General features: G+C 41.0%; 1 protein-coding gene across 1 annotated transcript; it reads left to right on the forward strand.

Moving 5' to 3' along the window:
• Positions 1–367: 367 nt before the first annotated feature.
• Positions 368–14,642, forward strand: gpt2 (glutamic pyruvate transaminase (alanine aminotransferase) 2). Its single transcript, XM_027028287.2, has 11 exons — positions 368–1,007; positions 4,951–5,040; positions 7,423–7,531; positions 7,688–7,821; positions 8,215–8,458; positions 8,585–8,664; positions 9,437–9,573; positions 10,427–10,601; positions 10,907–11,062; positions 11,544–11,656; positions 12,910–14,642. The coding sequence occupies exons 1-11, from the start codon at positions 669–671 to the stop codon at positions 13,028–13,030; spliced, it is 1,698 nt and encodes a 565-aa protein (XP_026884088.2). The 5' UTR covers positions 368–668; the 3' UTR covers positions 13,031–14,642.
• The last annotated feature ends 1,495 nt before the right edge of the window (positions 14,643–16,137 follow it).

Genomic DNA, 16,137 nt, shown 5'->3' on the forward strand with positions numbered 1-16,137 from the left:
TTCTTGGCCAAAATGTGATTTTCAAGTCTGTCACGTAACCCCTTTTATTATATACAAATATGAACTCATGTGGTATATTTCTAGGTTTGCTCCACCGTGCCACCTAACCCTTTTATTATATACAAATATGATGGTAAATATGGTAAAGCCTCAGTTTCAGATGATGAAATACCGCTCGACTGTGACGCCTAAACTCCATTCGCTTAACGCGGAGGAGATATTTCCTGTGGGTTTTGTAGTTCTTACGACTCCAGGGAGTTAGATCAGAATGGCATTACGAAAGTATGAGTACTACAATACCCATCAACCTATGCGAAAATGTAGACGCTTCGGGTGATCTTATGAAACAATATTGGCGGGTGTGCTGTACCCGGTTAGTTGAGGATGTGGAGCTGATGACTTGTACATCATACTTGTGTTCTAGCTACAATACCAGACGGTTTTACTGCCTCGACAAGTACATTCTAGTCCTTTGTCGGTTAAGAATCCTGAGATTTAGCTAATAGAGAATCTCCGTTCAGCCTCTTCTGTTGGTGCGCTGTGCGCATCATTTCGGCACTGAATACAGTGGGCATCTCCCACTCTTTAGTAGAGACATAGAGACATTCATCTTCTGAACAGCCTCGGTAGCTCGTCACTTACCACTTCATCACCGTACAGATTTGGATATGCACAGATTACAGTCCCTTGCCAATCGGTCGTTGATATCTGGAGCGTTTGACCAATGTCCCGCTTTACCGCGGACATCCGTGAAGACATCACCGAAGAAATCACCATGTCGCGTCGGTGTACGACGCAAATCTCAAGAAGCATCTATAGACGGTCCTTATGGACTAAAGCGTTATAGCACGTCTGAAGCAACTGTGGCAGCAACTGTGGGCAATGGTCAAATCCGAGAAAAGACGCTAACAATGGAGACGCTGAACCCGCAGGTTAAAGCAGTGGAGTATGCAGTAAGAGGACCCATCGTCATTAAAGCCGGGGAGATCGAAAGATACTTGCAAGAGGTGATTGCATTCTGTTTTAGTCTGTCTTTAAATGTAATCTGGCCTATTTTAACTCCAAGGTGCTATTGCTGCTATATTCTACATTATGCGTGAAATATAGTCCCTGTTCGTTCTGCTTTGGTAGGTTTTGCCTGACACGAACACGCCATGGCTTTAATTAACCAGAACCTGAGATGTCTCCAATTGCATCAGAAAATTGAGTCATTCCAGTTCCCTATGCAATAGCATAACGCTCTTTAGGATATCATACGCAATACGTTTTCGACAGGCCAAAATCATATTAATATTATTAAAAATGCATATTGGTATGCGCAGTGTCTTGGGTCATCAGTGTGAAGCAAACTGCATTTCATAAATGCTTGGCGTTAGTTTAGCCAGCTATATTTAGCCTCTAGCAGTGGCTAAAGCTGATGGGCAGAAAGCTGATGTTTTCGTCTGCATGCTGAATCCACCGCCACTGAGATGTACTTAAGAAAAGCCGAGCTGTTCATTTTGTGCTTGGAACCAAACTAGGCACGACAGATGGGCGAAGGAAAATAATCGCTTGTGCATGGACCAGCATTGAGAAGCTGCATAAGAACAACCAGTGAAGTGTCGATAAAGTTGGTCAGTCAAATCTATAACCCCTCGTCTGTCTGAATATAGGTTTTGTGGAATACAAGTATGTGTTCATTACCCTCTTCACTTCAAGCACAAGACTGACAGGACAAACCTGTTTACATTCCAAACAAGATGCTGAACTTGTTACCCATGTTTATGCCTCAGCTAGCTGGCTTTGAATGCTATGAGGTTGCTTTAACTGCCTTGAAGGATTTGACCACCTAAAACGCAAATGGTTAGGGCACGGCTCTCCTGATCTACTGTGAGCTGCAGGGGGGTGTTTGCCTCAAACCGAGCATAATGTGCATTTATCTCATCTGCAAGTTAGGAGGACAAACCCCCAATCACAGTTCCAACCTCCTTTGTAGTCTGTGATCACACGAAGTCCGAGCCACATACATCTGAGATCGGCATCAAAGTAGTTAAATTTCACTCTGTCTCTGTAGTCACTTTTGGCTAGCCTGATGGTTCTTTGAAAGTCATACCTGGCTTTCCTGTAGGCTGCCAGGTCAGCAAAAGCTGTAGGCTGTGGCCCTAGCTCTTAGTTTGGCTCAAACCTCATCATGAATCCAGGGTTTCTGATTGGGAAATTGTCTCAGATTTTTTGGGACAGTGTCATCAGTGCATTTACTGATGTAGCCCATGACTGAGTCAATGTACTCACTGATACCGCTACCAGCTGCATCACAAAATATTCACCAGTCTGTGGCTTCAGAGCAGTCCTGAAGTGTGAAGATGGCTTCCTCCCTCCATTGATGGACTGATCAGAGAACTGGTTTTCTTGTTTAAGTCTTTGTCTGTATGCAGGCAGGAGAAGAATGGAGGTGTGATCAGATTTGACCCAAGCAGGGCAGGACATAGTGCTGGGCGATAAAACAATCTCCAAAGAGGATCGCGATTAAAATTTAGGCCGATAATGATAAGCCTTTGAGATTTTTACTCGATAAGCATAGACGTGATGGTCTATCACAGTAAAAATAAATGCAACAACAGCCAGCCAATCAGTTTCAGAACTTGCCTGTTTCCTGCTGTAAAGCATTGTTTGCACTACCATCGCTGAATAAAGATCTGAAAATTAGGAAAAAACGAGTGGAACCAGGGAGTGGCATAAAAGTAAATGGGAACTCACGATATTCTCTTAAGCTGATGAGTGTTGACAAAAATGTATGGAAGTGGCTTGGATATATGAAAAGCAATGAAGTATGGATTAAGATGACCTGCAAATGTGTCATTGGTTGGTATAAACCAAGACAGAAAAACAAATATTGTGATCATATATTTGCCGTTTTGTCCGTATCGCAAGTACATAGCAGCTCTCAATGTCATGCCGAAACCTTGATCTGAATGATCAGCTCATCTATTTTGTTCCCCGGTGACAGAATATCTGTGAGCAGAATACTAGGAATATTTTTTTTCTTATCCTGCATTAAATTCCACCGCATATGCCCCTCTTGCACTTCCTGTGATGGCATGTGTGTCTTGGTAAACAAAGAGGCAGAGAAACCCCAGCAGGAGAGCTGTTCGCCTCTGTGTGCTTTTGTGTTTTAATGAGAGGTGAACGAATGTTCAAAGGAATGAATGTTCAAAAGAGTTTGTCAGTCATAACAAATGATTGTTAACTGCTGTCACACTGTAGGAGTGGCTGGGTCAGGGCTGTTTAATGCTTCTGTAACAATCAGCATGACAGAAATAGGACAAACTTCTTTTTTTTTTGACTGTAAAGTGACTCAGTAAATTATGGCCTCATTTGACACTAGTGAGGCACTTTATAAATGAAGTCACTGGACTGCAGGAAGAGCATTAGGCTTCTACTTTTGAAGTATTTTTGTATGTTTATTACCTCATCATTTTTCATTTTGCCTGATGGAACACTGAAGTCCACTTCACTTTAATGAGAATAATAAGGGGCCCAGAACTGACCCTTGTGGAACAACATATTTTATTTTTGAAATCTCAAAGCAGTCATTATGTACAAGGACAAATTGATAGCTGTCAGTCAAATAAAAGGTAGACTAGCAGAGTGCCTTTCTTTTAATGCCAATGAGTGTTTCCAGCATATCAAGTAAGAAACTAGTATAAAGTATCAAACACAAGACATAAAAACATATGAAAAGTGATGCATCATTTATCAGAAGATATTAAAAGATCATTAATATTAACCTTTGTTATCACAGTTTCAGTGCTGTGATGTGGTCTAAATCCAGGTTCATGGGCATAATTTGTCAGCAAATAGGTGCATTGTTGCAATTAAACTGCTTTTTCTAGAATTTTGGTAATGAAGGACAGGTTCAAAATTGACCTGTAAATGGAAATCTCATGATGATTAAGACTAGATGTTTTAATTAGTGTTTAATAACTGAAAGTGACTGTACATAGCCAGTCATGCATCTAGCTGACATTGACAGTTACAATAAATCCACAACCTGCTTTATAATTTACAAAACATTGCAAACATACATTAGCTGATTAACTTACAGTGTAGGACTCGTGGTCACTTGCCATTGTACCAGTTTAATGTTGGACTCGTCTTTCGCTTGTTCGTGGAGGTTCAGTGTCCTCAACCTGGCAACCCGTGTGAATGTCAAATCTGGGAAGGAAAGGTGGGGCCAGACACTGCAATATTTTTGGAATTTGGAAACTGCAGTTGCCATTTAAATCTTGACATCATTACATATTGGTCCTTTAAGACAGTTCTTTCGCAGTGTTTCTGGGGAATTTGTGATAAGGTATTTTACAGTAAATAAATCTTCAATGTAAAAAAAACCCCAAACTTTTATTTAAACAAAAATTTAAATGATTTGAGTATTTTTAAGACATTAATACAAAGATATGAAATTGGTGACGCACTAGAATATAAGCATGTGTCAGTGTAATGCCAAAGTTTGTATAGTTCTAAATGTTGCATCTGGGGTCTAGCATGTATGATTTTAAATTAATTTATTAGTTTATAAGCCCACTGAAACCAAATCAGTCTATTAAACATACTGAAGTAATTAACCAAGTTTAATACTCAAATTAATAAATAGTTTAAACTATTTATTACATATGGCATGACCAAATATCCGAAGCTTCCATTCCATACTATGGAATGTGGTGTGTATACCATAGTGTCACATGATGACATTAAATTAGCAGTTCTATCAGTGTTCTGTTATACAGTTAAAGTTAATAATTTAGGTGTAGTCAGTAATTTGACCATAATTTGTCTTGTTTTGTCCACAGCAAACCCTCTTCAAATTTTGTTTATATAAACTTAATTGTTCATACAACTATTGGAACAGCACGCTAACTTGTGTTTACATGTTTATTGATAAACTCCCTCTCTCTCTGTGTGTTATGACAGGGGGGCAAGAAACCCTTCACTGAGGTCATCAAAGCCAACATTGGGGATGCACATGCCATGGGACAACAGCCAATCACATTCCTCAGACAGGTGAGGGTGACTTGTTTAGAGCCCATAAAACCTCTAAACAGTTATTATAGCAGAATCCCAGCACCTGTAGTCAATTAGTGACTTGGTGTTAACTCCATGTTCAGAGCTACTGCAGGTGTCCTGGGATCAGACTGATGTTTTGGCTTGGATAAAGGAATTTGGTTTCCACTCATGTTTTGGCCTTGGTTCTTTATTGAAATGTGATGTCTGATGGGCCTGTTTCATTCATTATGCTCAACTCTCAAATTTATGAAGGATGTTTAAGTTCACAGCTCGACCAGGCCAGAGTAAACTACACGCTAGCAACCAGATGAAGAGCTTCCTTAAGTCTGATCGCCTGGAAAACTGTGTTATAATCATGGAGTGCTGGGCAGGATTGTATTAAGTAAATAAACAGTAGAATAAAAAGAGATGATTATGAAAAGCCTCTTCAGCATTTTGGGGAGCTTCCCTTACTTTTATACAGATATGACAATGTTACTACAGTTGACTTGTTTAGAGAGTTTTAGTCAAATGTGTTCTTGAATAAAGTGGTTGGTCATTGCTGACTATGTCTGGCTACACCCCACTGAGATGTATATAAAGATCTACCTTTTTTAACATAAGCTAGGTTCACCTCGTAGAACTTCAAAAGCACTTTGCTTGACAGCTGATTTAGGACCTCAGGACAAAAGGTGTTTCTCTGAAGCCTTGTGTACTTCACTGCAATTCTGAGTGAGGGTGTTTGCTCTCTCTCTCTCTCTCTCTCTCTCTCTCTCTCTCTCTCTCTCTCTCTCTCTCTCTCTCTCTCTCTCTCTCTCTCTCTCTCTCTCTCTCTCTCTCTCTCTCTCTCTCTCTCTCTCTCTCTCTCTCTCTCTCTCTCTCTCTCTCTAACAATCAAACAGAAACTGTGATAAACCAAATACAATGTTTTGGTAGCTAGCCACATGAAGTTGTTGGTAAAGAGGAAGCCAAAGTTGTCAATATTTGCCCCAAACCAAACAAATGTTATTATGTAACGGTGAAAAATGTGGAGTTTCTGAAGTTCCCGCAGTAAAATACACCAAAATATACACTAAAATAGCACATTTTCCAATGTTTAAAGATTAACTTAAAATGCTGTGAAAAATCCACTGTTTTTTATAAAATGTCATTTTACATTCTTCAAAACATAATAGTATTATAATATTTTTTATAACTCAGAACCAAAAAGCCAAATGAACTCGTGAATAGGAGAGAATATTTAGTAGATTCTCTAAAAGGGCTGTACAAATAATTTGATTATTGAGTCCGTAATTAGTTATAACAATTACCGTAAATATTTCATTTTTTAATGCATGTATAATTTTTCTTCTAAGCTGTCAGTTCCTAGTAGCTCCTGGTTGAAGATGAACTCAGCTTAAGCTCAAATAAATTAACCAAATAAACAGAAACTTTGTGAGCATGGGGCTCAGGTGTGGGTGCAGGCAGTTGTTAAAGTTTTAAGCGAAAGGAGGTCCTGATTTCCTAGGGCTAGAGTTGTAACAGGAAGACAAAATTATACAAGACGGGTACTCCAGGAGCAATAATGATGATATGGTCCATATATTCATTATATGGCATTAATTCCTTTGAAATTTGTTGCAATACCTCATTGCTTTTCTTTGAATTTTAATCATGATGGGTCTGAAATGAGCAGTTGCTATGATGACACTACTGACCTGTTCCTCTGATAGCTAACGATCTTGTTCAACAATGACACTACCAACCCATGTTCAACACAAATGTTATGCTTGTTACTACAAGAGGATTAAATTGTTTTCAGTCGTGTGCTGGAAATAATTTGTGTCTGGCTAACTAGCTTCCTTTGAGCTTTTCTATCTATCTATCTATGTGTGTGCGTGCGTGCATATAGAGAATCCACAGTTTGGAATCAAACACACCAAGAGAGGTTTAATTGTACATTTAAAAACTACATTTTTGCAAATATGTACAATTTATCTATACTGAATTAGTTTAGCTGTGTGTGCACATGTGAGCTGTTCAGTGTTAATGTACTTTTACTGTGCATTAGTGAGGTGTCCAGTTCTTTACCCGTGTGAGTGAGGTTCAAGCCCCACCACTGCCAGGTTGCCACTGTTGGGTCCCTGAGCAAGGCCCTTAAACCTCAGTTGCTCAAGTTGTACTCAGACATAATTGTAAGTTGCTTTGGTTAAAAGCGTCAGCTAAATGCCATAAATGTAGATGTGTTCAGTACTGGAGATGTTTAGCTGTGTATGTGTAAGTGAAGTGTTGTGTATTAGAAAGGTTTAGGTTTGTGTCTGTGTGTGAGTGTGAGAGAGGTGTTCAGTACTGTAGAACGTGCCGCCACCCCCCCCCCCCCCCCACACACACACACACGTCCATTTGTGTGTCTGTCTGCAGGTAGTGGCTCTTTGCACCTTCCCTGAGCTCCTGGACAGTCCCAGTTTCCCCAAGGATGCAAAGTGGCGAGCACGGCGAATCCTGCAGAGCTGCGGAGGACAAAGCATCGGTGAGTGAGTGTACGTGTTTGTTTGTGGGTGTTTGTTCGAACATGTGAGAGAGGGGATGTTTTGTGCACCAGTGCTGAAACATTGTTGGCCTAGTTTTTTACTTTTATGTGTTTTCAATCCTTTCCTCTGTGTGCCAACACATTCTTCCCCTTCAGGGTCATACAGTGCCAGTAAAGGGGTGGACTGCATCCGCCAGGACATCGCTGCCTACATCGAGCAGAGAGACCAAGGGGTGCCAGCAAACTGGGAAAACATCTTTCTCACCACTGGGGCCAGCGATGGCATTGTGGTATGTGTAGTTATGGGACGGTTCAGCACGTTGGGTTTGACTTGAGGGCCCAGTTAGTTCAGTGTGGCCTGGTCATTTAAAGGAAAGGCAAGCCTTGATCTGAAACCAATTACATTACCCCCAGACTGATACAAGTCAGACCCAAACACCCTAACCCTAACCCAGCCTGCAATGGGAAAGTGTTGAAATGTGTTACCATTAGACCCATAGAAGAGGGATGGCCCTGTGGTAACAATCACCGAGTCAGCACAAATGTTTTCCATTAAACCCGAACAGATGAACATAAACCTGAACATAGAATATGCTTACCCTTTCTAGAACTTACCACAGCAAGAAACTAGTTGGGAAGTGACTGTGTGTTAACACGAGAGTTGTTTGTTGTTTCTTTATCAGAGCATCCTTCGACTCCTGGTGTCAGGCCAGGCTCATGCACGCACAGGTGTGATGATCCCTATCCCCCAGTACCCACTCTACTCAGCTGCCATCGCAGAGATGGACGCTGTGCAGGTCAACTACTACCTGGACGAGGACAACTGCTGGGCCTTGGATGTGCACGAGCTGCACAGAGCGTACCAGACTGCCAAGGAGCACTGCCAGCCCCGGGTCCTCTGCATCATCAACCCTGGAAACCCCACAGGTACAAGAGCACCATTCTCCCTCAGCCTCAGCGCTGAACACTCATTGTGAAGTTACACTGTACATGACTTCTGTACTGAATGCAAGTCTGTTTCTCTGCCCCTGCTTATGTATTCCATCTTGGCAGGTCAAGTCCAGAGCAAGAAGTGCATCAAGGACGTCTTGCACTTCGCCTACGAGGAGAATCTCTTTGTCATGGCTGACGAGGTAATGCCCATTCTACGTGAGGTCCACAGTCACTGACCAAGAGGAAAAGAATCCTCTCGTTCTTCCCAGTTCATTAAGCATCTGCTTTTTCCTTTGGTGCTTCCTCAGACTTGAGTGCGAACCTTTTAAATCTCCCACTAGGGTGATAAGGGTGATTTCCTAAGGCTTTAAAAACCTTAGAAGTAGAAAAGACCTTGAGATGATTGGCTAAAGGCTCGCTCCAATCTAAACGATTTAACAGATGAAGGCTCAGTTTTCACTTGTGTAACATTTGGGTCATTGCTGTTTGACAGAAAAAGGCAGGTGACAGCTGTTTACTTTGGTGTGTGTGTAACAGTATGACAGCAGACAGTTTTGTGTCACTCCAGGTTCAACACTGGAGCAAACATGGGGAATTCTCCTGATGTTTTAAACTCAAAAATTCTAAATGCATCTCCCTTTGTGATAACACACAGCACAAAATGCCTTTTAAGAAGTAAAACTTGATGAATATTGTTGGCAATAAGCTTAACATTTTTTATTGAAAAGAGTGTTTCTCTTATTTAGCTTTTTGTATGCCATTTGTGGATATTTTATTCCTTTTAAGTAATCTGAAATTTACCACACTGAGAGATTTACTTTCTTGCAGCATTAATTTCCTAAATATTCCTGTTTGTGCATATTATTTCCTCTTTTTGTTTCCTTTTCCACCCAGACCTCTTTGTGTTAATGCGTGTCCTGCAACTGCAGGTGTATCGTCATCCATTTTAGTTAATGCGTTTGTGTCCTGCAGGTGTATCAGGATAATGTGTACGCCCCGGACTGCCAGTTCCACTCGTTTAAGAAGGTGCTGTATGAGATGGGGCCGGAATACTTTAACAGTGTGGAGCTGGCTTCTTTCCATTCCTCGTCCAAAGGCTACACAGGAGAGTAAGTGTTGCTCTGAGTCAGCGTGTGTCTGAAATTCCACCCTCCAAACACCCTCTCCCCTTCAACCACCCTGTTTTTAAACTGAAATAGATTCACAGAAAAATAAAGATCTCTTTAGTGGCACAATAGCTTGCACAGGATATCACTTGTGTTTGGAAATGTGGAAATGACGACGCACAGTGTCTGTGTGTCTGTGTGTGTGTGTATGGAGGTCAAATGAGATTCTAGAATGCTGAGGTGCAGAAACAGGATGTCCTACTGCAGTTCTGCTGTCTCAGTGAAAAGGTCAACTCAGGACTAAATGTTTTCACATTAAAAACATTAAAGTCTTTACATTAAAACAGCACTAGGCAAGTTTATTTACATAAGTTTTTTATATACAGCAGCAGTTCAATGGGACAAAGTTCTGCTTTTAATTAAAATTTAAATCCATTAAGTGAATGGGCACAACTCATCAGCACCACTCTCTAGTCTTTCAATTAGGTTTGCCAAATGTAGCATTTTATTACATTATATATTATTTGCACTGGTAATGAGAGTTCATAAAACGTGAAAGAGCAAGCTTGGTTGTATTTGGAAAACTATTCAATTAGATGAAAAGTTCTTGCTATTAACTTGCTCTCTGTGGTAACAGTGACTTCTAGAAAGGCCCAGTTTCAACGGTAATGAGCATCTTTGGAATTTATCAGTTGTAAATTTGTGTAACAGTTGTGTTTTTGTGTGCTTTTGAGTTCCTTAATGGTATTGCTCACCTCTGCTCATATTAATGTACTATACGTGATGACCAACTCACACCTCTGCCCATGTTATAACGTCCTACACCTGATGACCAACTCACACCTCTGCTCCACAGGTGTGGGTTCAGAGGAGGCTTCATGGAGATCGTTAACCTTGATCCGGAGGTCAAGTCCCAACTGGTGAAAATGCTGTCAGTGAGACTCTGTCCACCGGTGACCGGCCAAGCTGCCATGGATGTGATCGTGAACCCTCCACAGCCTGACGAACCCTCTCACGGCCAGTTCTACAAGGTCAGTGGGTTGGTGTGGAAGCCCTGAAGACATGTACAGACTCCGTGCTGATGATTGATAGGGTTTGTATTTGAAAGGTTGGGGTGGGGTTAGGGTTAGGGGTTAGAGTTAGGGTTGGAGGTCTTCATGAAACAGACAGCAAGGTGAAGAGCAGAAGCTTCTCTACAGGGAGATGGAAAAAGATAAGTGTCTGTATGTGCACGTACACATGCATGTGCATGTTTGTGTGTGCATGTGTGCACTCTCCACCTCCATTAGTATAATTCATGCTCTTTTCCCGTCACTCGTCCGGCGTGTGTTTGCAGGAGAAGGGCCTCGTGCTGGGAGCACTTGCAGATAAAGCCAAGCTGACGGAGCACATCCTCAACGCTGTGCCTGGGATCAAATGCAACCCAGTGCAGGGCGCCATGTACGCCTTCCCCCGCATCTTCATCCCGCCCAGAGCAGTGGAGGAGGCGCAAGTACATCCTGCCCCACCCGCTTCACCTCACACAGGCCACTGCCTGCTTCACCTCGCACGGGTCACCGCCCACTTCACCTCAGAGCTCATGGGCCACTTTAACAGCTGTTTCAAGCTGCTGCTTTCCAGAGTGATGAGAAGGTGCCTGCAGTCTCAGCTTTGCTGTGCTGTGGTTATGGTTTATTCTATACTGCTGTGCTGTAGTTGTTTGCTTAATTCCTCTACAGTTCATCACTCTCACTCCTGGAAGAGCTAAAGCAGCCACACAGAGCAAACACAGTTCATGTCACAGAGACTTGTTTGAAAAACAAACAAAAAACACTTCTTTTCTTTCTGTTTTGTACCTGCTAGTCAGCTACAGTACTACACTGCAGCCTGTTTTAATAAATCTTGCTGACTCCAGCACTCTGACTTGGGTCCCTGTCTCTGCCTACGAGCCTGTGCTATGCTGTTTACTGAGTTACTCCAATGGCTGCGTGCAGGCCCTCGGAATGCAGCCGGACATGATGTACTGCCTTCGGCTCCTGGAGGAGACTGGTATCTGCGTAGTCCCGGGCAGTGGCTTCGGCCAGAGGGAGGGCAGCTACCATTTCAGGTGAGTTTGCTCCCAGTTCAAGCTGACAACCAGTGGTACACAACAGCTGTCTCTAGTACAGCATGCTCTGCACACACCTGCTTATTGAACAGCTAAATGTCAAACCCTTCATGAGCTGCATCAGGCTTAGAGAAAACAGACTTGTGCAAGACATAGTTTTCCCAGGATCGAATCAGGGAACTACTGTCTGAAAGGCCCAGCAGGGTTCAACGTCAACTTTTTTTCCAGCATGTCTCGGGCAAGTGACCATAAAATTCACTGTCCCAACCCCAGTTCACTTACCCCACATTTCTACTGTCCTGAAAAAATCTTTGCACTTTTAAAGTGTAATTTACACATAAATAAGCACACACATGCTAATACACTTAGGTTATTTATTCTTTTAAAAATTTACATTCTCACAATATGCTTTCACATTTTCTTTTTGTTATAAATAAGCAAAGGTTTCATAACAAACATCTTTCTCTTTAACCCTGTGATATGCTGTTGTGACTATCTTGGTCATCTTGGAATTGTCTTCACTGTTCCTCTGACGTACGCACATGTCCAGTGATCCAAATGTGCTACTGGCTTTTTCGCTGCTATACACGTTGTGACAGATTTGTTGAGCAATTTCTAAAATTTGTAGTTCTGAAAAAAAGGCAACATTTTTTTCTTCCTTGTTAGGTCGAAATTGACCCATGAAGCAATTCATCTGTGGACTCGCTTTGCTTTGTAAACGTGTTTTGCCATTTTCCTCTACACCTCAATCTGAAGCAGTTTGTTAACAAATACTATAATTGATTTGTTTTTGACTGGATGTGTGAATGGATGAGACCATTTTTTGAGTGACGAGGGGTTAAATATTCAAGTGAATTGAGTTTAGCATCAGCTACATTAACAAGCTGCGCCCCCCCCCACCCCAACATGAACAGGTCCAACAACTGATTTTAGTGCTGCTGTCCTGATGTCACGTTTTACTTGCATTTGGGCAGTCGTTATTGTTGAGCCCTGCATCTGTGTATCTTCATCTGTGTATCACTTCTTTTTCTTTCCTCCCTCAATCCTCCAACCAAATATAATTTAGGCCTATATTAAAATGCCTTTAATGTATTTTAAATTTTATGTTAACTTTTAAGAAATTTTCTTTTTTCCACAAACATTCTGGTTGTATTTTCTTAAAGGAAAAACCTAAAAATCTGAATGGAAAAATGTAATTTGCATTCCTCATTACTTTTTTCCCTGCCTGCCTCATGGATGTGTTTGTGTTTTAGAATGACCATCCTGCCCTCTGCTGAGAAGCTGAAGGTTCTGCTGGAGAAAGTGCACGATTTTCATATCAAGTTCCTGAACGAGTACTCGGCCCTGGATGAGGCACAGCGCAGCGTGTCTTGAGCAGCGCGGGATATGCTAATGCACGGTGGCTGCTACCAAACCTGCTGCTTACTTAACACACTAATCTTGAAGTAACAGTAGTGTTAAGTAACTTTTTTTCTTTTTCTAGAAAACTAATTTAACAGTGAGAAGCGGGCATGAAAGGGACTGCTATCTAGTTTACTGAATTCTGCAGCTGTTTTCTTTGGTGCCTTTGTGATATCATAAAAAGGGCAGGTTCCATTTCAGACTTTTTTCTAGGACACTAAGCCATTATAGTAGGAATGATCCAGAGCTACTCATCAGAGAGAGTCCTTGGGTCTCAGTATTCCATTTTTATTCCACTACTGCATTTTGTTAATTTTAATTCATGGTTTTAAATCAAGGATGGCATGCTGCATGTGTATACATGTTTATGCAGGCCCTCACCTCATGCAGTCACACAATCATGTGCACAAACTAAGAACCCAGTTATGAAACTGACCCAAATTAACAGACCCTAATGGAGAATGGACCTAAATGGAGAATGGTGCTTTAAAAAAAACAACAAAAAAAAACAACAACTTTCAGAGCTTATTTGAGTTATTTAAAATCTTGCACTTGACATGACCTTTGTTCTCGCAGTAGACAGCAGTATGTTTGGGTAATACACACTGGGACTTGTAAATTCTGAGGCTTTTCCATAAAGAATATAAGCTGAATATATGAAAAAAAAATATATATATATTTTTTGAGTTCTTAGCAAACTAATTTGGGTGGAGAAAGTTGTCTTGGACAGCATTTCTGCTGTATGCAATTTTTCATGTTGTCTCCCATCTCACAGCATTAGGGATTCATATCAATAACATGCACTCAGTACAGTTGACCAGTTATGGTATTGTGCCATTAACAAAGACAACCCCATCCCATTCAGCATTTCATTTGTTTCATTGCTGTTTCATAATGTTACTTGGTGTCCATTTGCTTTTTCATCATTAGCATTCTTGTTCTCTACTAAGGATAATAATTCATACCCTATTCATTGCTAAAATTCTAGCATCAAGGCTCACTGGGAGAGAAAATTACAATGAAGGAGGTGTGACAATTGTCCCACAGCTGCCAACCATGGTATTCTACTCTGCATCACACACAAGAATGTATTCATTTGAAGAAGTCTTATTTGAAGAATTTTATCATGGGATTTGATTTGAAGTGACATAAAAATCTCTCACATGTATTAACTGGGCATCACATAGGTCTACTTGAATGGAATTTTATGAATTTTGGTTTCTCAGCTGGCTGAGAGAAAGATATTTCTACTGGAAGGGCTTGATTCTTACATTGTTCACCTTACATAAGCCTGGTTTGTGAAACCAACCTGTTTCATCAGTCAATAGTTTCCTTCAATCACTAGCCCACAGCCTAGCTAATTTTGTGTCAAATTATACAGGCTCTTTTCTGTTACTGATCTTGGCCCTGTATCCTGTATCATTATAATTTTAATATCTTAAATGAGGTAGAGTGTGTTGTGTGTAATACTAACTCTACCATTTAAAGATGGTATCTGTCATTCTCTTTTATGCTGTTTTTGTATTCGCCTCAGAAGGAGAAACTTGGCAAATTTGCAAAAATAAATTAGAACTTGAATTCAGTATGTATTTTTCAGTATTTCTCAGTGGAGTGGGAAGAGTTGTGAGGGGTTTATAACACGTCACTGTAGCAGAGTGGGGATAGTTATGAGGGTTCAGAAACACGTCACTGCAGTTGTAACGTAGCAGAGGTGATAAGCTAACACACTTGCGAAGTGCCAGTGCCTTGGATGTAATGAGGAACGGAATTAACTGAGGATGTCATTATGAACAGGATTGAATAAAATAAATAAGTAAAAAGGTTTAATAAACAGACCAGCACAAAAAAAACCCTACAACAACAGGTTAACATAAGAATAGCAGGTTAACAAGGTGAGTACGGGAACTGGGTAAAGGGCGTAAACACTGAGGGAAGACTAACGAAGAATAACGATGAGTTCTGTAACTAGAACTAGTGGGAATACACAGAACTGGGCTACGTATGATTGACCAACAAAAACGAAGACAAACATAATTAAAACTAAAAAGGAAAGCCAGACAACACGTACATAAACAGGGGAAGAGAAACCTAAACGAAGCGAAGCGACGAGAGAACACCGAATAGGAAGAGATCGAAATAAATTAGACCACAATTAGGGACAAACTAGGAACAGCTGGGGATAAAGGGGCGGAGACAGGGAACCATGGAGACGGACGAAAACCCGGAAGTGACTCGGTTGCCAAGGAAACGGGGAACACTCAGGTCTTCGGGTGTGACAGCAGTAGAGTGAGTATAGCTATGAGCGGTTCATACACACTTCACTGTAGTAGAGTGGGTATAGTTATGAGAGTTCATAAACACACCACTGTAGTAGAGTGGGTATAGTTATGAGAGTTCATAAACACGCCACTGTAGTAGAGTGGGTATAGTTATGAGGGGTTTATAAGTATTTACCAAGAATTTCTGATTTTACTGAATTGAATGTTGCCTTTTATCCACTGCTGTTTTTGGTGTGACAGTTCAGTTTCATTAGCTTTTTTTCACATCTGTAAATAGCAAATTAACAAAAGTCCAATAGGGATAATTAGTTTTTATTGCCATTTCATTACTTTTAATAAAACTGAATCACACCAATTTAAGGCAATTTAACGTTCTTGTGTACATCTGTCATTGTGATTTGTTCCACAGCCCAATAGGCCATTTATACATTTTTCTTTCTAAACATTGTGATACACAACAAACCATAGCAGTCAAGCACTACGGAGCCATGTTAATGAAGCATAATCCATACCACGAAGTCTTATATTCCTGCGCAGTGCCCAGCTGTCAAAAGACACAACAACCACCCGTCAGGCATTATAGTGTTGCTGGAGGTGAGCTGAACTTGGTCTTGTTGGTCAGTGAGCGCAATGTGCTGCAGTCGGGCCGGAGTGAGCAGAGAGCCAACAAGCCGGACAGTTTTATCTGCCAGATCTCGCGGAATTCATACAAATGTAGAACATTTCTTTGAAGAATATAAACTTATTTCACATGTGCGAAATAAAATATTTGATCAATCTTTTAATAATAAGTATTTGATA

The sequence above is a fragment of the Electrophorus electricus genome, chromosome 21, assembly GCF_013358815.1.
Source record: "Electrophorus electricus isolate fEleEle1 chromosome 21, fEleEle1.pri, whole genome shotgun sequence".
In the NCBI taxonomy this organism is placed as follows: Eukaryota; Metazoa; Chordata; class Actinopteri; order Gymnotiformes; family Gymnotidae; genus Electrophorus; species Electrophorus electricus.